This window comes from Rana temporaria, chromosome 6 (genome assembly GCF_905171775.1).
Source record: "Rana temporaria chromosome 6, aRanTem1.1, whole genome shotgun sequence".
Classification (NCBI taxonomy): Eukaryota; Metazoa; Chordata; class Amphibia; order Anura; family Ranidae; genus Rana; species Rana temporaria.
In genome coordinates, this window is record NC_053494.1 from 7,522,531 (window position 1) to 7,542,400 (window position 19,870).

The 19,870-nt window shown below is 45.9% G+C and overlaps 1 protein-coding gene across 1 annotated transcript; it reads left to right on the plus strand.

Annotated features, from left to right (window-relative positions):
- The first annotated feature begins 2,866 nt into the window (after nucleotides 1-2,866).
- Nucleotides 2,867-18,250, plus strand: LOC120942988 (perforin-1-like). Its single transcript, XM_040356001.1, has 4 exons — nucleotides 2,867-3,420; nucleotides 11,972-12,534; nucleotides 13,622-13,988; nucleotides 16,946-18,250. The coding sequence occupies exons 2-4, from the start codon at nucleotides 11,984-11,986 to the stop codon at nucleotides 17,660-17,662; spliced, it is 1,635 nt and encodes a 544-aa protein (XP_040211935.1). The 5' UTR covers nucleotides 2,867-3,420; nucleotides 11,972-11,983; the 3' UTR covers nucleotides 17,663-18,250.
- Nucleotides 18,251-19,870: the final 1,620 nt, after the last annotated feature.

Genomic DNA, 19,870 nt, shown 5'->3' on the forward strand with positions numbered 1-19,870 from the left:
TGGTTACACGGGCGCAATTGCTTCTTGAATCTGGGCCACTAATATACAGAAATCCACACACGAATGCTGACAAATAAATCAAGACAAGCAAGGGGTGGATAAAACCCGACATGTTTCGGAGACAGACGGTTAGGTTAATTCATAAACAATATGCAAATTCCTTCTTCGGGGATTCTTAATATCGGTGTAAACAATAATATAACATTTTTCCTAGTAAGGAGAAAAGAAAAAGAAAATCATAATATAAATATAGTTTGTAGCATTGTTAATTTCTTAGGCCTCGTACAGACGGACGGACTGTCCGCTGAAAACGGTCCGCCGTACACGTACACGATACGCGGTGACTTGGCCGCGCCCTGGAAGTTTAATGCTTCCACGCATGCGTCAAATCACTTTGACGCATGCGAGGGATGGCGGCCGATCGGACATGTACGGTGAGTCTGTACAGATGACCGAACATGTCCGACAGACAGGCTTCCAGCGGACATGTTTCTTAGCATGCTAAGAAACATTTGTCCGCCGGAAAACGGTCGGCTGGACAAATGTCCGCTGGAAACCTGTCCGGTCCGCCGTACACACGACCGAACATGTCTGCTGAAACTAAGTCATTGTCCCCTGCCTCCATCCTTCTCTGCGGTGCCACCAACAACCCCTGTCTCCATCCCCACCCTCTGCGGTGCCACCATCACCCCCGGCCTCCAATCACCTACTGCCACCTACACCCCCTGCCTCAAATCTCCCCCTGCCTCCAATCTCCCCCAGGCCCCCTGCCCCCAGCCTACCATAGACAGTTCGAAATCTTGACCATTGACGGTGCAAATCGTGACCATTGACGGTGCAAATCTTGACCATTGACAGTGCAAATCTTGACCATTGACGGTTCGAATCTTGACCATTGACGGTTCGAATCTTGACCATTGACGGTGCGAATCTTGACCATAGACAGTGCAAATCTTGACCATAGACGGTGCAAATCTTGACCATTGACGGTGCAAATCTTGACCATAGACAGTTCGAAATCTTGACCATTGATAGTTCGAAATCTTGACCATTGACGGTGCAAATCTTGACCATTGACGGTTCGAAATCTTGACCATTGACGGTTCGAAATCTTGACCATTGACGGTTCGAATCTTGACCATAGACGGTGCAAATCTTGACCATAGACGGTGCAAATCTTGACCATTGACGGTGCAAATCTTGACCATAGACAGTTCGAAATCTTGACCATTGACGGTTCGAAATCTTGACCATTGACGGTTCGAATCTTGACCATAGACGGTGCAAATCTTGACCATAGACGGTGCAAATCTTGACCATAGACGGTGCAAATCTTGACCATAGACGGTGCAAATCTTGACCATTGACGGTGCAAATCTTGACCATAGACAGTTCGAAATCTTGACCATTGACAGTTCGAAATCTTGACCATTGACGGTGCAAATCTTGACCATTGACGGTTCGAAATCTTGACCATTGACGGTTCGAAATCTTGACCATTGACGGTTCGAATCTTGACCATAGACGGTGCAAGTCTTGACCATAGACGGTGCAAATCTTGACCATAGACGGTGCAAATCTTGACCATTGACGGTGCAAATCTTGACCATTGACAGTTCGAAATCTTGACCATTGACGGTGCAAATCTTGACCATTGTCGGTTCGAAATCTTGACCATTGACGGTTCGAAATCTTGACCATTGACGGTTCGAATCTTGACCATTGACGGTTCGAATCTTGACCATTGATGGTTCGAAATATTGACCATAGAGACGGTTTGAATCTTGACCATAGACAGTTTGAACCTTCTTCTGTTCTTCACTTGTACTCAGAGACTGCACTACAGCTGTCATGGAGGAAAGCTTAAAGTTGCTGAATAGCCCCAGATTACCCTTAAAGTTTCATGACATTGCCTGGCTGTCTCTCCATGGGAGAATGTATGTGAGGGGGAACATGAAAGGTCTGGCCGCATCTGAAAGGACCTGTCCTTTGGGCTGTAATCAGGAGGAGTCCATGGAGCATTTCTTGGTGGATTGTTGGGGAAGCCGTGAAGTCTGGAAGGAAGTAGCTGCCGGAGTTGGGATCCAAAGGTTGGAAAACCTAAGTTGCTCAGACAGGCTTTATGGTGTTCCCCCAACAATACACAATATAGTGAGAAAAAAATGCAGCGCTGTGAAACCATAGAGACAGTGATTTCTCTTGGGAAATATTAATGATCACTGTGACAGTGATAAAGTACCAACCACAGTGAAATAATGATAAAAAGTGAAAAAAATTGGTGCTGTAGTGAAACACAACCAAAAAATATTGATAATAAAACACTGAAAAGTCCATCCAAAACTGGTGAGATGAATAGATGGAAAATGACCACGTGGATCCTCAGAGACAGATTATCACCATTGAAATAGAGGTGTAATTGTGCTTACCAGAAAGCGTGGATCTGCCTGTCAGCGACAGCAGATCAATGAGGCATGAACGATCACGGGGCATACTCTGCTGGGCTTCCTCGGACTGGATCGAAGATGGAATGGATCTTCAGTAGAGGGCCGTAGGTATACGATATCCCGGATAGCTGTCTTGATTATCCCAAGATGTCCGCTCACAAGAGTGGATGGGAGGGATGGTGTTCGACCCCTTAAGGGGTATGATGGAATGAAAATGGAAGGCTCCAAGCAACATGCAAGGGAAAGAGAAGAAAAACGCAGCCCCAATGGTGCAGGTCAAAAAAATTTGGTTTTATTTGAATAAAACCAACAGATACATAAAAAGTGATCACATAGTATAAAAGGGGCAATATGAGAAAATGGTAAAAAACCAAGCCCTACATGTTTCGTCCTAGAGGGACTTCAACTGGGGTATCAATACACAATATAGACAGAGGGACAACGTACATCATCATTACCGTAGTCAAGTACTACCAATGGCATGCAAGGACTAGAGTAGCCATGCATAATGAACAGTTTATCTCCAGTAAAATTGCAGGTTTTGTGTTATCTGAGTTACGATGGATCAAGTGTTTGGAGATTAGGAACTTTTATGGACATTTTAATCTCCTAATAATGCCTTTTTTAACTGCTAAGTATTTGACCTAAACATGTCGGTAATTGTTGTATTTACTGTATGTTATTATGTATCTTGTCTGTTTTTACAAATAAAAATATCCATACATACAGAAATAGAACAGTTCGTGAGAAGACATTGTTAGAGGTTGTCTGGGTGTTGGAGGTTTGGAGAAGCTGTGGTGGATTTTCTCAGTTGGACTGCCAGATGATTTGTTCCTTATTTCAGAAGATGAGAAGATGTGACCCCCCCGCCTCCTCCCAACACTCACATATAAACCATCCAGACTCCTCCAGTCCTCCAGTGTCCGTCTGCTCATCCCTCAGATCAGAGAACTGACATCCAGAACCTCCACGTTGGGTAAGTCCTTCTGTCCTCCTCTTCACACCTATTGGTGACCATTAGGGATGGGGTTCAGGTTTGGTTCCACCATGGGGGGGTTTGAGATGGATTCTGCCTGTTCAACTTCCATTGTCCCGGCAGAGTAATGATGTAATTCAGCCTCTTGCCTTCCTTGTACCCATAATGCACTGCAAGGGTTTAAAAACTTTGGCCAGCAGGCTTATACGGGCCAATAATGGGGGTTCTGTTATGTACCAGTCCCCCCCCCCCTATAAAAGGGAGCACAGAGCCACCATAGTGTATTGGAGACTGTTGTAGAGAAAGGACAGGCAATGCTGGCAAATTACATAGAGACAGATTAGGGTCATCTAGGAAACTGTTCTTTAATTCTGATTACTGGCAGCCAACCTATTTATTGCCCTTCGTATTAGGGTTGCCACCTGTCTTGGATTCACCTGGACAGTTCGGGTTTGGAATCATGCCTTATTTAGACTGGACTTTAGAGAGGCCACAGTGTTTACCCCTTACATCAGAGTCCTCTCCATACATCAGAGTTCTTAGTGTTCCCCCTAAATCAGGGTTCCCAGAGCATTCCTTATGTTAGAGGCCCCAGAGTTCTCCCTTACGTCAGAGTCTGCAGCAGGGGCATCGGGAGGGGGTGGCTAGGGGGGCAGGAGCCCCAAATGGGTCCCTGATAAGCCAGAGTGTCAGGAATGCAGCATCCAATTGTCAGCCCCGAGCCCCGCCGGCCGCGGCAGAACAGGGACCGCTATGATTAGGAATGGCGTAGAGTGTGGCCGAGTGATATTGCAAGTCCCGCCTTCTGGAGCCTGTGGCGCCTATGATGGACGTCCCACAGGTCCAATGCCGGGACCGCGGGACGTGTGACGTCCATCATAGATGCCGCAGGCTCCAAAAGGCGACAATTACAATTACGAGCCACATCACTGTAAGATCCCGGCTCGGGCGGGCGGCTCTCCTCTCCTCCTCCTCCTTTCTCCTGCCGTGACACATGATGGGCGCGCCGCCGGGATGAGAGGCACAAGATGCCGCCGACGAGCAGTAGACTTGCACATGTATGTCAGGTAGGTGAGGTCAGTGTATGTCAGGTAGGTCTATGTATGTCAGGTAGGTCTATGTATGTCAGGTAGGTGAGGTCAGTGTATGTCAGGTAGGTGAGGTCAGTGAATGTCAGGTAGGTCTATGTATGTCAGGTAGGTATGGTCGTGTATGTCAGGTAGGTGAGGTCTATGTATGTCAGGTAGGTGAGGTCTATGTATGTCAGGTAGGTCTATGTATGTCAGGTAGGTCTATGTATGTCAGGTAGGTGAGGTCAGTGTATGTCAGGTAAGTGAGGTCAGTGTATGTCAGGTAGGTGAGGTCAGTGAATGTCAGGTAGGTCTATGTATGTCAGGTAGGTGAGGTCAGTGTATGTCAGGTAAGTGAGGTCTATGTATGTCAGGTAGGTGAGGTCAGTGTATGTCAGGTAGGTGAGGTCTATGTATGTCAGGTAGGTGAGGTCTATGTATGTCAGGTAGGTCTATGTATGTCAGTTAGGTAAGGTCAGTGTATGTCAGGTAGGTGAGGTCTATGTATGTCAGGTAGGTCTATGTATGTCAGGTAGGTCTATGTATGTCAGGTAGGTGAGGTCAGTGTATGTCAGGTAAGTGAGGTCAGTGTATGTCAGGTAGGTGAGGTCAGTGAATGTCAGGTAGGTCTATGTATGTCAGGTAGGTAAGGTCAGTGTATGTCAGGTAGGTGAGGTCTATGTATGTCAGGTAGGTGAGGTCTATGTATGTCAGGTAGGTCTATGTATGTCAGTTAGGTAAGGTCAGTGTATGTCAGGTAGGTGAGGTCTATGTATGTCAGGTAGGTCTATGTATGTCAGGTAGGTCTATGTATGTCAGGTAGGTGAAGTCAGTGTATGTCAGGTAGGTGAAGTCAGTGTATGTCAGGTAGGTCCATGTATGTCAGGTAGGTGAGGTCAGTGTATGTATATCAGGTAGGTGAAGTCAGTGTATGTCAGGTAGGTCTATGTATGTCAGGTAGGTGAGGTCAGTGTATGTCAGGTAGGTCCATGTATGTCAGGTAGGTGAGGTCAGTGTATGTCAGGTAGGTGAGGTCAGTGTATGTCAGATAGGTCCATGTATGTCAGGTAGGTGTATGTCAGGTAGGTGAGGTGAGTGTATGTGTGTCAGGTAGGTGAGGTAAGGTAGGTCAGTGTGTCAGGTAGGTGAGGTGAGTGTATGTGTGTCAGGTAGGTGAGGTAAGGTAGGTCAGTGTGTCAGGTAGGTGAGGTGAGTGTGTGTGTGTCAGGTAGGTGAGGTCAGGTAGGTCAGTGTGTCAGGTAGGTGAGTTTAGTGGTCATTGATGGGCACTGGTAAGCCAGGCAGCAAGTGAACTTACCCACCACCACACAACCCCACCGCCCAGCCAAAAAAATGCGCCACGACCCCCCGGACCCCCCCCCCCCCCCCCCCCCCCCGGTGGTGACTTCAGGCTAAAGCCCCTGGTCTTTTTGCCACCCAGAAATGCCCCTGGTCTGCAGAGTCTCCCATTACAGTGAAAGGGAACTCTGCGAGTTCAGATGTAAAAGGGGAACTCTGTGGACTCTGATGTAAAGGGGGACTCTTGTTATTAACTTCATATGATTAGAAATACTATAAAAAATAATTACTGTGCGCCGTTAAAGTGTTCGGGTTTGACTTAACGAAAACGTGGCGACACTACTTTGTGTCCCTTGCTATTGGAGGCCCATTCGTCTTCAATCTTTTATGTTGATTTGAGGTCAGCATTCACTCTTATGGTGTTTTGTGGGGGTTTCATTTCTATTGGAGTATATTTAGATTTTTTTATTGTATGTCATCTTTTAATTGTATTGTTTCTGCAGATATAATTACAGAAATGATTGGCTTGTTATTATCATGAATACATCTCTATATCCTCACACATAGACACGACACATAAGGGAAGACAGACTCACAGGGTCCTTTACAAATGGACTTCTATTTAAATTTCTTGTAGTGTAAATTTCCTCTTCTGCTTTCTATCACACATACAAAGAAATAAAACTCGATCAACCCGCAAAACCCCCCCCCCCCTCCCCCGTTCTCCAATCCCTCAAAGTGAACTATAAACTTATGTATTACTTGTACTTCTATAAATTAATTTATTACAATCTCAACCACTTAACCCCCGGACCATATTGCTTTTTGCGATTCGCCACTGCGTCTCTTTAACTGACAATTGCGCGGTCGTGCGACGTGGTTCCCAAACAAAAGAAAGCTCTTTTTGTGGGGAAAAAAAAGACATCAATTTTGTTTGGGAGCCACGTCGCACGATCGCGCAATTGTCAGTCAAAGCGACGCAGTGCCATATCGCAAAAAGGGGCAAGGTCCTTTACCTGCATATTGGTCCCGGGTCTTAAGTGGTTAATTTGTTGTATTTCTATAAAATTTGGATAGCTGTTCATTAAAACTGCATGTAAACAGCAGAGGTTCCACCTACCAACCAGTGAAAGGTACAAATATTTACAGGTATCCCAGTGGTTCAAGAAGAATCCCATTATTCTTACCCATCTCCCAGTAAAGATAGCCAAATTCTTTCAACAACCAACTAATAAGTCCAAGGCTATAAGGCCTCGTACACACGACCGAGTTTCTCGGCAGAATTGAGCCAGAAACTCGGTCGGAGCTGGATTCTGCCGAGAAACTCGGTCGTGTGTACACTTTTCAGCGAGGAACCCGTCGGCCCGAAAAGAGAACATGTTCTCTATTTTCTCGTTAGTCAATGGGAAAAGTCGGCCCGCCGAGTTCCTCGGAGGCTTCCACACTGAACTCGACGAGGAACTCGATGTGTTTGGCACGTCGAGTTCCTCGGTCGTGTGTACGGGGCCTAAGTGTTTTCTACAGGGGGCTCCAGGAAAAGGATGTAATGGTTAAAACCCAAAACATCCTGGCGTGGGAGCGGGATTTTGGAATGGAGTACTCAGTTCAGCAATGGGAGAACTCAATTGGAATTCAGCTAGCCGCCACCAGAAGTACTAAGGGCCAGATTCACATAGAACTGCGGCGGCGTAAGGTAGATACGTTACACCGCCGCAAGTTTTCATCGCAAGTGCCTGATTCACAAAGCACTTGCGATGAAAACTACGCCGGCGGCCTCCGGCGCAAGGCGGGCCAATTCAAATGGGCGTGTGCCATTTAAGCTAGGCGCGCTCCCACGCCGGACCTACTGCGCATGCTCAGTTGCGCAATTCCCGTCGTGCTTTGCGCGCCGTGACGTCATTTTTTCGAACGGCGACGCGCGTAGCGTAATTCCATATTCCCGGACGGCTTAGGCAAACTATGTTCGTTTTTTAATTTCGACGCGGGAACGACGGCCATACTTTAGACAGCAATGCATTTGCTGACTAAAGTTAGGGCACCTTAAACGACGACTAACTTTGCGACGGGAAACTAGACTAGCGGCGATGTAGCGAACGCGAAAATCCGTCGTGGATCCGCCGTAACTCCTAATTTGCATACCCAACGCTGGTTTACGACGCGAACTCCCCCCAGCGGCGGCCGCGGTACTGCATCCTAAGATCCGACAGTGTAAAACAATTACACCTGTCAGATCTTCTGGCTATCTATGCGTAACTAATTCTATGAAACAGCCGCATAGATAGAAACAGAGATACAACAGCGTATCCCTTTTGTGAATCTGGCCCTCTCTTACCGGAGATGCACCAGAAACTGCTCCTCCGCTGGTATCTTACCCCTCACCGCCTACCTAAAATGTTTCCGAATGCCTCCTCGGGTTGTTGGAGACAATGTGGGGAGAGGGGTACACTGTTCCATATACTGTAGGAATGCCCAAAAATCAGACCTTCCCATAACAGAACATCACAGAATCATCCACACATGAGCCAAGGCTGAAAACTGGAACCAGAGAGAGTTTAATGGTATAACACACAGCTTATATGTAATTTCCAAAGCTGTTACAATGACAAATCTCCGCCCCCCTCACACTGGGGCTTCCATACAGATCATAGGCAGACATTTCGGAGCCGACTCTGAAAACATATTTTCTTTAGATAATGACATCAGTGGAGTTAATTACTAGGTGTAACAGAATACATTATCTAGACAGCCTGACCACAATGAAGCAATCAGAATAATTAACATGAGCCTCTTCTAATCACAGTAAACAGTAACCACAGGGCTTCTTCACACAACACACTAGATCAATTAACATTTCAACAGCCTGTTAGCAGAGGGAGTCACACCTGAAATCACCTTCTAACACAGCATTAACCAAGCAGGGAGAATTTAAACTGAAGCATCCTTCACAGCATCGATCTAGAATGGTGGACAGTCTGATGAGAAGAGGGCACCTGTTAACCTGTTGATATTTTGTTTTATGTTAATTTATGTTCGTTATTCACTTTACTATCCCGTCTCAGGTAGAAGAGATCACTTAACTTTCATGTCAGGTCCTAGGTGGTGATTGAGGCTTAAGAGATTATCTTATATATTTTTTTTCTGGAGCTGGTTGCTGCGGCCAAATAGAGAGATCGTAGGTGACTAGTTATAGCTACTGCCCTGGAAAGGGTACCCACCAATCCCTAACTATATAACTATAATAATAGATTTCTGCATCAACACTGCTGGACTTTTACCTGTATTATTTAGAGAATCCTTCTCTTTACTCTCTTACATTTCTCATGTACCTGATACTTTGTTACTTTTGTTACTGTGCAATGTTTATATAATGAAAATTGTTAAAAAGTGTTAATGAGTGGAGGGCTATAATTTCCTATGCTAGTTAGCACCATAAAGTGGCCATATCACATTATGGCCACTAGATGGCAAGGAGGAGCTTATGTATTTCCTATGATAGTAAGTGCCATCTAGAGGCCATAGTGTGGTATTTTCAGCATTCACACATTGGAATTGCAGCGAATATATAGGTAGATTCACGTAGGGGCGCCTAACTTTAGGGTGGCCTAGCCTAGTCTTTTTAGGCTACACCGCCGTAAATTAGTTAGGCTAGTAGTGATTCTCAAACCACTTACCTGCTAATTTTCGCGCGGTAGCCTAAAACGAGCGGGCGTAAGCGCGCCTAATTCAAATGACTTGGAGGGGGGCGTGTTGTATGGAAATGAGGCTTGACCTCACGTTATTTGCCGTTTTTTGACACTGCGCATGTGCCGGGCGACTACATTTCCCAGTGCGCATTGCGGCTAAGTAGGCTGTACGGGCCTATTGATTTCGATGCGTACGTAAACGACGTAAATCCCGATTCGTGGACGACTTGCGCAAACGACGTAAAAAATTCGAACCTCGCGGCGGGAACGGCGGCCATACTTAACATTGTTATTCCACCTCATAGGTGGAATAACTTTAGGCGGCCTATCGCTTACGGAAACGACGTTAATCGACTGCGGCGGGCTCGCGTTCGTTCGGGATTTGTCGTAAATGCTCATTTACATAATCTACGCCGGCTGCAATGGAAGCGCCACCTAGCGGTAAGCCAAAACATTGCAATCTAAGATAGGACGGCGCAAGCCGTCCTATCTTAGATATGTTTAAGTGTATCTCTGTTAGAGAATACACTTAAACATAGGTTGGCTTAGATTCAGAGTTAGGTCGGCTTATCTGGAGATAAGCCGGCCTAACTCTTTGTGAATCTACCTAATAGTCTGTAAATATTCTTTGCTCCATTCGCACAGAATGAATTGACATGCATTTTCAATGGAGGAACAGCTAGAGTAGCTCTGCTCCCTTCCAGTGTCCTCAATAGTCATCCTTTAGTGCATTCTCCAGGGATCAGACTACACAGGAACGTGCTGATACGGCCTGTGCCTACATGCACCAGCAGCTGAGATTACTACATAAAAAATAATAATCTGGTATGCATGTGCAGGGCTGCTGTTAGAAATAAGGAGGGGGGGGGGGGCATACAGCCTACTTAACAGGGCACCACCCGTCCAGAAATTACTGAGGACATACATTTATTAGTCCCTTTCTCTGCAGCCTCAGCTGCACAGATGAATAAATAGGAAGCATTCTAAGGCCTCGTACACACGATAGGTTAACCAAAGGACAACGGTCTGAAGGACCGCTTTCATCGGTCCAAACCGATCGTGTGTGGGCCCCATAGGTTATTTAATCTTAGGTTAAAAAAATGGCAACTTGCTTTAAAATTTAACCGATGTATTGCTAACCGATAGGTCAAAACTGATCGTTAGTACGCACAACCATCGGTTAAAAATCCACGCATGCTCAGAATCAAGTCGACGCATGCATGGAAGCATTGAACTTTGTTTTTTTCAGTTTTTTTCAGCAAAGTCCTTTCTTGTATTAAGAGAGGTATGGACTCCAGAGACAGAGATATAATTTTGCCCCTGTACAAATCATTAGTAAGACCTCATCTGGAATATGCAGTTCAGTTTTGGGCACCAGTTCTCAAAAAGGATATCGGGGAACTGGAGAAAGTGCAGAGAAGGGCAACCAAACTGATAAGAGGCATGGAGGAGCTCAGCTATGAGGAAAGATTAGAAGAACTAAATGTATTCACTCTTGAGAAGAGGAGAATAAGGGGGGATATGATCAACATGTACAAATATATAAGAGGTCCATACAGTGAACTTGGTGTTGAGTTATTCACTTTAAGGTCAACACTGAGGACAAGGGGGCACTCTTTACGTCTAGAGGAAAAGAGATTTCACCTCCAAATACGGAAAGGTTTCTTCACAGTAAGAGCTGTGAAAATGTGGAACAGACTCCTTCCAGAGGTGGATCTGGCCAGCTCAGTAGATTGCTTTAAGAAAGGCCTGGATTCTTTCCTAAATGTACAGAATATAACGGAGTACTAAGATTTGTAGGTAAAGTTGATCCAGGGAAAATCCGATTGCCTCTCGGGGGATCAGGAAGGAATTTTTTCCCCTGCTGTAGCAAATTGGATCTCATGCTCTGCTGTTTTTTTTTTTTGCCTTCCTCTGGATCAACTGTGGGTATGGAGTTGGGTGTATAGGATTTTACTGTGTTTTTTATTTTGTTTTTTTATTTTTTGTGGTTGAACTGGATGGACTTGTGTCTTTTTTCAACCTGACTAACTATGTCGTCGTGTTTTACGTCACTGCGTTCTGACACGATCGTTTTTTTAACTGATGGTGTTTACGCACGACGGACCATCAGTCAGCTTCATAGGTTAACCTAGGACAACGGTCCTTCAGACGATCGGAATTTATGAGAACGGATTTTGTTGTTGGAAAATTTGAGAACCAGCTCTCAAATTTTTGTTGTCGGAAATTCCACCAGAAAATGTCCGATGGAGACTACACACGGTCAGAATTTCCGAGAACAAGCTCCCATCGAATTTTTGTTGTCAGAAATTCCGAGAATGTGTGCGCGGCATTAGGGGGCGGTAGCCTTATTACCCGTTTCCAGTGGATTTTTTAAAGGAATATTCGGGAATATAAAAGGAAAAAAAACCCTGTAAAATAATTATGTATAGTAAATGATAAAGAGCATATCAATGGGGAATCTCTAACGTTGGTCTTGTTTTTATCTGTTTTCTGCAGGGTTCATTTTCAATGCAACTGAATATGTGGCTCATCTTGGTTCTTCTAAGCTTTGCCACCTCTACCCACTGCCAAACTCACCCCCCACTCACCTACGCCTGCAAATCTGCCATGAAACCAGAATGCGATAAACTCGATTTTGTCCCCGGGCACAATCTTCTTGGTCAAGGCTTTGATATTGTGACCATGAAGCAGACCAGGGCTCACCTTCTAGATCTCCAGACATTTTCTGTACAAAACAACACCTGCACTGTCTGTCTCAACCCATATATAAAAAATGCTTGGCAAAAGCTGCCCTTTGCCATGGTGGACTGGAGGCCCCAGACATCCTGCTCTCGGAAGATCAGCAGTGAGGTCTCCCGATCTTCTGCATCGCTGGCTGAGGATTCTGCATCTGATGTGAAGAATGACTGGGGAGCTGATCTAAAGGTCACCCATCATGGGGTGTCCGGCAAACTGGTCATGGCTGGTTCTCATTCCGAAGTAGCAAAGTTTGGTGAGAATAAGGCCAACAAAGACCATTACACCTTCCTCAAGCACCATATGAGTTGTGTCTATTACAGGTACGTCTTTGAATGTAACATATCATTTCATAATTAAACCGGTAAAATTTATGACAAAAAGCTCTCACTACTTGAAAAGATCCGTTTACCAGCTGCAAAATTATTTTGCTTCCAATAAAACAGATTTTGGTAATTTGATCAGCATAGTAATATACTACTAATATATTGAGGGCCAGATTCACAGAAGAAGTACGCCGGAGTATCTACTGATACACCGGCGTACTTTCAAATTTGCCGCGTCGTATCTTTAGTTTGAATCCTCAAAACAAGATACGACGGCTTCTGGCTTCGATCCGACAGGCGTACGGCTTCGTACGCCTTCGGATCGTAGGTGTAATACTTCGGCGCCCGCTGGGTGGAGTTTGCGTCGTTTTCCGCGTGGGGTATGCTAATTAGCTTTTTCCGTCGATCCACGAAGGTACGCGCGGCTGTCGCATTCTCTTACGTCGTCGCTAGTCGGCTTTTCCCGGCGTATAGTTAAAGCTGCTATTTTGTGGCGTATAGATAGACTTGCCATGTTAAAGTATGGCCGTCGTTCCCACGTCGAATTAAATTTTTTTTTTTTTTTGCGTAAGTAGTCCGTGAATAGGAAAGGACGTAACTCACGTCTAAGTTCAAAAAATGACGTCGGTGCGACGTAATTTCGCGCAAAGCACGGCGGGAAATTTCAAAACGGAGCATGCGCAGTTCAATCGGCGCGGGGACGCGCTTCAATTGAATCACGCCCCCTACCCGCCCAATTTGAAATACGCGCCGAGAAATGCACTACGCCACCATAACTTACGGCGCAAAATCTTCCTGGATTCGACTTAGAGCCAGGTAAGATACGGCGGCGTAGCGTATCTCTGATACGCTGCGCCTGGGCAATTCTATGGGAATCTGGCCCTGAGTCTGTAACTCAACTGCCCCAGTACCTATTGATAATTAAAGCAGGTATGGCCGAGTTTAAAAAAACTCAGTGGGCATCATCCAAAATGCTATGTCTGTACAAAGCAACAGGATACTCCCGATACAAGTGTTAAAATGATTGGGAAAATTAGTTTGTGTTTTTTTTTCCTTGATGCTCTAAATTTGTCCCTTTTACCAGCTTCCGACTTTCAGACCTCTCTCCGCTGACCAAAGATCTAAAACGGGCCTTGGAGTCTCTGCCACCGGCTTATAATACCAACACTAAAGCAAACTACAAACGTCTAATTAGCATCTACGGCACTCATTATATCACCAAAGCAGATGTAGGAGGCAAAGTGCAAGAGGTCAACGCCATCAAGACCTGTCAAGCCACCATGGATGGCATGTCCATGGAGGAGCTGAAAGATTGTCTTAGCATGGAGGCCTCAGTTTCTGTCATTGGGAAAGTTGAAGCAAATGCCAGAGCCAGCGCCTGCAAGGGGCTAAGCCAAAAACTCAACAGGGGGGAGAGTTTCCATCAGACGTTCAATGAGAAGAGTTGGGAGGTGAGTTGTACAACAGGAATAAGTATAGTTGGCATATACAGTATATATATACTGTATACTGTAGATATTGTTTTTTCATATGTTTATGATACATATTTTTAGAGCTGGATCTATGCTTCTTGCCCCATAGGTCAGTTTCTTATGACATCCCTTTGCTCCTCAACTGGCTAGGCTTAGTATCCCACTAAAAAAATGAGATGTCATAGACACACAAGATTATGGAGAATAAAGGAGACCGTGTGCAAACTCGAATTCAGTACACCTACAGCAGGCATGTCCAAAGTCCGGCCCACGCGCCAATCGTAGCCTGCGTTCTGGTTTCAGATGGCCGCCTGGTGATCTTGACATATATATCTTTTGTGACCCAACGAATCCCCGAGCGCCGGGGGCCACAAAAAAATTGTTTGCTGGCTGCCTTGGAGAAGAGGGACGGGTGCCGTGCAGACAGAGTACAGCACCTGTGTAAAAGGAAGTCCCGTCTCTTGTGCTGCCATTGGACAACTGTTCTGTCCATCACAGGAGGCGGGACTTTCAATTAAAGTGGCTCGTCGAAAAAACAGGTGTTTGTCCTGTTTGTCTGTTGGCGCTCGTCCCGCCCCCTCCCTGTCTCCTCTGCAGGCTGCACTGACGATAATGGTGAGTCTGCATTCATGGCAATACAATGGGTGCTGTATTCATGGCAATTTAGTGGGTGCTGCACTCCTGGCAATACAATGGGTGTTGCATTCATGGCAATACGGAGGGTGCTGCATTCATGGCAATACAGAGGGTGCTACGTTCATGGCAATACGGAGGGTGCTGCATTCATGGCAATACGGAGGGTGCTGCATTCATGGCAATACGGAGGGTGTTGCATTCATGGCAATACAATGGGTGTTGCATTCCTGGCAATACAATGGGTGCTGCATTCATGGCAATACATTGGGTGCTGCATTCATGGCAATACGGAGGGTGCTGCGTTCATGGCAATACAGAGGGTGCTACGTTCATGGCACTACGGAGGGTGCTGCATTCATGGCAATACGGAGGGTACTGCATTCATGGCAATACGGAGGGTGCTGCGTTCATGGCAATACGGAGGGTGCTGCGTTCATGGCAATACGGAGGGTGCTGCATTCATGGCAATACGGAGGGTGTTGCATTCATGGCAATACAATGGGTGTTGCATTCCTGGCAATACAATGGGTGCTGCATTCATGGCAATACATTGGGTGCTGCATTCATGGCAATACGGAGGGTGCTGCGTTCATGGCAATACAGAGGGTGCTACGTTCATGGCACTACGGAGGGTGCTGCATTCATGGCAATACGGAGGGTACTGCATTCATGGCAATACGGAGGGTGCTGCGTTCATGGCAATACGGAGGGTGCTGCGTTCATGGCAATACGGAGGGTGCTGCGTTCATGGCAATACGGAGGGTGCTGCATTCATGGCAATACGGTGGGTGCTGCGTTCATGGCAATACGGAGGGTGCTGCATTCATGGCAATACGAAGGGTGCTGCATTCATGGCAATACGGAGGGTGCTGCATTCATGGCAATACGAAGGGTGCTGCATTCATGGCAATACGGTGGGTGCTGCATTCATGGTAATGGTGAGGCTGCAGATGGGCAAAGATTAGGCTGCATTGATGGGCACTGACCCTTATTTTGCTTCACAGTTCTTTATTTAAAACTTAAGATTTTTTTCCTGAAACTTCCTTTTTTAAATTGAAGGTGCGTGTTATAAGCCGATCAACATGGTGAGTGAGTGAGTGAGTGAAAAATGTATATAGCGCTACACATGCTAACTGAATCGCCTCTGGGCGCTTGTTTGAGCACTTCTCCCTTGAGCTCAGAAGAGGGGGGTTTTGATCTTTCTCCTAAAGGCCAAGTGGTTCTCCTCCAACCGAATGGAGGTTGGAAAAGTGTTCCAAAGTCGAAGGCCTTGGACAGCAAATCTTCTTTCTCCTTTGGACTTGTATCTGGTTTTGGGGATTTGGAGTACATTTTGGTTGAAGGATCGCAGGTCGCAATTGGGGTTGTAGGCTTTTATTTTGTCGCATAGGTATTCAGGGGCATTTCCCCAAATACATTTATACGTTAGACAGAGTGCTTTGAAAGTGATTCTGTCTTTCACTGGTAGCCAGTGAAGGCTTCTCAGTGATGGGGAGATTAATTCCCATGTTTTTTTCCCAGTCACCAGTCGAGCGGCCGTATTCTGAACGACCTGCAGGCGCGTGATTTGGTTCTTTGGGAGTCCGAGATAGAGGGCATTTGCATAGTCCAGCCTGGAGTTAAAGTGGAGGTTCACCCGCAAAAAATTTTTTACGATTAGATTGAGGCTCATTTTGTGAAGGGGAATCAGCTAGTTTTTTTAAAAACGAAGCAGTACTTACCGTTTTAGAGAGCGATCTTCTCCGCCGCTTCCGGGTATGGTCTTCGGGACTGGGCGTTCCTTCTTGATTGACAGGCTTCCGACAGGCTTCCGACGGTCGCATCTACCGACGTTCGGCTTCTTTCGGCTATTCGTGACGCGATAGATGCGACCGTCGGAAGCCTGTCAATCAAATAGGAACGCCCAGCCCTGAAGACCATACCCGGAAGCGGCGGAGAAGATCTCTCTCTAAAACGGTAAGTACTGCTTAGATTTTAAAAAAACTAGCCGATTCCCCTAGACAAAATGAGCATGAATCTAATCTTACATTTTGAACTACCGCTTTAAGAGTCATTACGTTACCATTTTGATGTGTAAAATGCAGCTATATTACAGTAACTACAATATACAGTATTTATATGTAGAGAATACGTTACATAAATCTGCCTAAACATAGTAGAATTTTCCACCAATGAAGCAACAATGTGGACTCAATACAATTGCCCCAACAGGGGGGCAGAGCCTTGAAACCCTTATACATGGGATATACGAGAATGCCTTACTGACAATAAGCAAAATAACGTTTCTTTGTGAATTTTAGGTGAGAGGAGGGAAGATCAAATATGAGCAGCTCTCCTTTGATGTAAAGAATGCAGATGCCAGCGCTTTCAAGGCCTGGATGGAAACCTTAAAGACTGACCCCGATATCGTATCCTACTCTCTGGAGCCCATCCACCACCTGGTGGAAGCCAACAGACCTCAGAGAGAGAGCCTACAGAAAGCCATCAGCGAGTACATCTTGGAGAAGGCCCTGCATAGGAGATGCTCTTGCCCACCGGGTTCCCGGCAGAGTTATGGTAAAGAGTGCAACTGCGTTTGTCCTTCTGGTGGAGGCCAAAATATAAACTGTTGCCCTGAAAAAAGGGGATTTTCCAAAGTGGTGGTCACTGTACAAAGTGCCTCAGGCCTTTGGGGTGACTACATTACAAAGACTGATGCTTATGTAAAAATAAGTGCTGGGTCGAGTTATGCTCGGACACACACCATATGGAACAACGATAATCCAAGATGGAACACACGGTTTGACCTCGGAGTTTTGGAACTCAGTCCAGGGTTTAGGTTGAAGGTGGAGGTTTGGGATGAGGATAATAAATATGATGATGACCTGCTTGGAAAATGCGAAAAAACAATCAACAGTGGTGTGAGGGCCGAGGTTTGTTACTTCAACTATGGTAGTGTGACTTTTACAGTGAGTGTACAATGCCTCCCCCACCTGGCTGGGTCCCTCTGTAAGGACTATGCTCCTTCCACCAGTTAGACATGTCTTCTATAGTCCAGCCACTTACTTTAAAAGGAACTCCAAGCTCCAAAAACACTTTAAAAAGTTTGTTTGGGCCAAGCTGGCCCAAACTATGTCCCTCACTCCCTGGCCAAACTACTGTAACTATGTCCCTCACTAACCTGTGAGGCCTCTGGATGTGCGGTATAAACTGTACGAAGCTGCGGCCACACACAGCATAACGCACCGTGTTCTGGGTGCGAGCCGAGACTTCTGGCGGGCCGATGATGTCACAACCTCTGATTCAGCCATTTAGAGGAAGCTTTGTATCCATTGATAGAATACAGGGCTTGCTCTGAGCGGCTGAGCGCCGCTGCTGTAGACTGATCTGTGTTTTGGGTATGAGACAGGAAGTCTCGGCTCACCCCCGGAAACACAGTGCGGTATGCTCTATGTGGCCTCTATGTGACACATCCAGCGGCCTCACAGGTTACTAAGGGACATTTGGTTTATTTGGGCCAGCTTGGGCTAGGCAAACTATATAAATAGGTGGATTCAAGTAGCCCGCCGCATCTTTGCGGCGGCGTAGCGTATCGTATTTACACTACGCCGCCGTAAGTTAGCTAGGCAAGTACTGTATTCACAAAGTACTTGCCTGCTAAGTTACGGCGGCGTAGCGTGAATAGGCCGGCGTAAGCGTGCCGAAATTCATATGAGGATGTGGGAGCGTGTTTTATGTAGATTAACTGTGACCTGACGCGATTGACGTTTTTTACGAACGGCGCATGCGCCGTCCGTGTACATATCCCAGTGTGCATTGCGGCAAAGTACGCCGCAAGGACGTATTGGTTTCGACGTGGACGTAAATTACGTCCAGCCCTATTCACGGACGACTTACGCAAACGACGTAAAATTTTCAAATTTCAACGCGGGAACGACGGCCATACTTAACATTGACTAGTCCAGCTATTTGATGGAATAACTTTACGCCTTTAAATGCCTTACGTAAACGGCGTATATTTACTGCGACGGGCACGCGTACGTTCGTGAATAGGCGTATCTAGTGATTTACATATTCTACGCCGAGCGCAATGGAAGCGCCACCTAGCAGCCAGCCTAAATATTGCACCCTAAGATACAACGGCGCAGGCCGTCGTATCTTAGCTAGGTTTAAGTGTATCTCAGTTTGAGAATACACTTAAACTTAGGACGGCGCAGATTCCGAGTTAGGTCGGCGTATCTACTGATACGCCGACCTAACTCTATCTGAATCCAGCTAATAGTGTTTTGAAAGATGGAGCTCTTCTTAAAAGGGTTGTAAAGGTACAATTTTTTTTTTCCTAAACAGCTTCTTTTACCTCAGTGCAGTCCTCCTTCACTTACCTCATCCTTCCATTTTGCTTTTGGAGAGGTAACTGTCTGCGCAGATACAAAGTACATGTATAGGTAGGGGTATGGTGATTAGTCCATTAGAAATAATAGTAACAGGCAGTTCAATGGTTAAAAATGCAGGTGATTTGGCTGTTCAATGGCGGCTGCTGTCCTCAGAGAGCTGACTCTGTGGTAAGCAAAAGAGGGGTAGAGAAAGGAAGCGCCACCTAAGTGCAGTATTAAAGAGGTTCTTTTAATGACACATTGTACAAAACACACTTACAAGAAGGTAAGGAAAGAAGGCTCATCTGTAACATCCTGTAGTCCTCGTTAGTGGGCGCCCTGACTATCCTGTAGTCCAAGGGAGGTTTCTTGTAGGCTGCATTAAAAAAAAAAAGGGAAAATCAGCAAACTGATGGGATCCCACCCCAAACTCACTCATCCATGTCTTTATGGGCCTTGCTTTGTGCTCTGGTGTGCAGCCATGTTGGAACAGGAAGGGGCCGTCCCCCAAACTCCTCCCACAAAAGTATGGTTCCCATGCAGTGGTGTCTTGTCTCTCTATTTCCAACCTTCAAACTGGATAGAAAAAAGGAAAAGCAGCAGACCTAAAGGGTCATCACTCCGCTCATTCTGCTCTCTCCTATTACTAAGTTCATTGACGGCACATGTGCACGCAGCAACTAGGCATGTGCGTTTCGTTTCGTTCGGAATCGAAATTTGGACAAATTTTTCATTATTCGAACATTCGGGATGCATACGAATTCCCGAATTGTAATACTAACGAATTAACCGAATCCGAACGAACGTTTTCGAATCGAAAACCCGTGTACGAAATTCGACTCGAATTCGAAAACAAATTCTATTCGAATCGGA

Coding starts and splice junctions, on each gene's coding strand:
- LOC120942988 (XM_040356001.1), top strand. CDS start 11,984: ATGCAACTGAATATGTGGCTCATCTTGGTTCTTCTAAGCTTTGCCACC. Junction 12,535..13,621: donor ATGAGTTGTGTCTATTACAG/GTACGTCTTTGA, acceptor CCCTTTTACCAG/CTTCCGACTTTCAGACCTCT. Junction 13,989..16,945: donor TCAATGAGAAGAGTTGGGAG/GTGAGTTGTACA, acceptor TGTGAATTTTAG/GTGAGAGGAGGGAAGATCAA.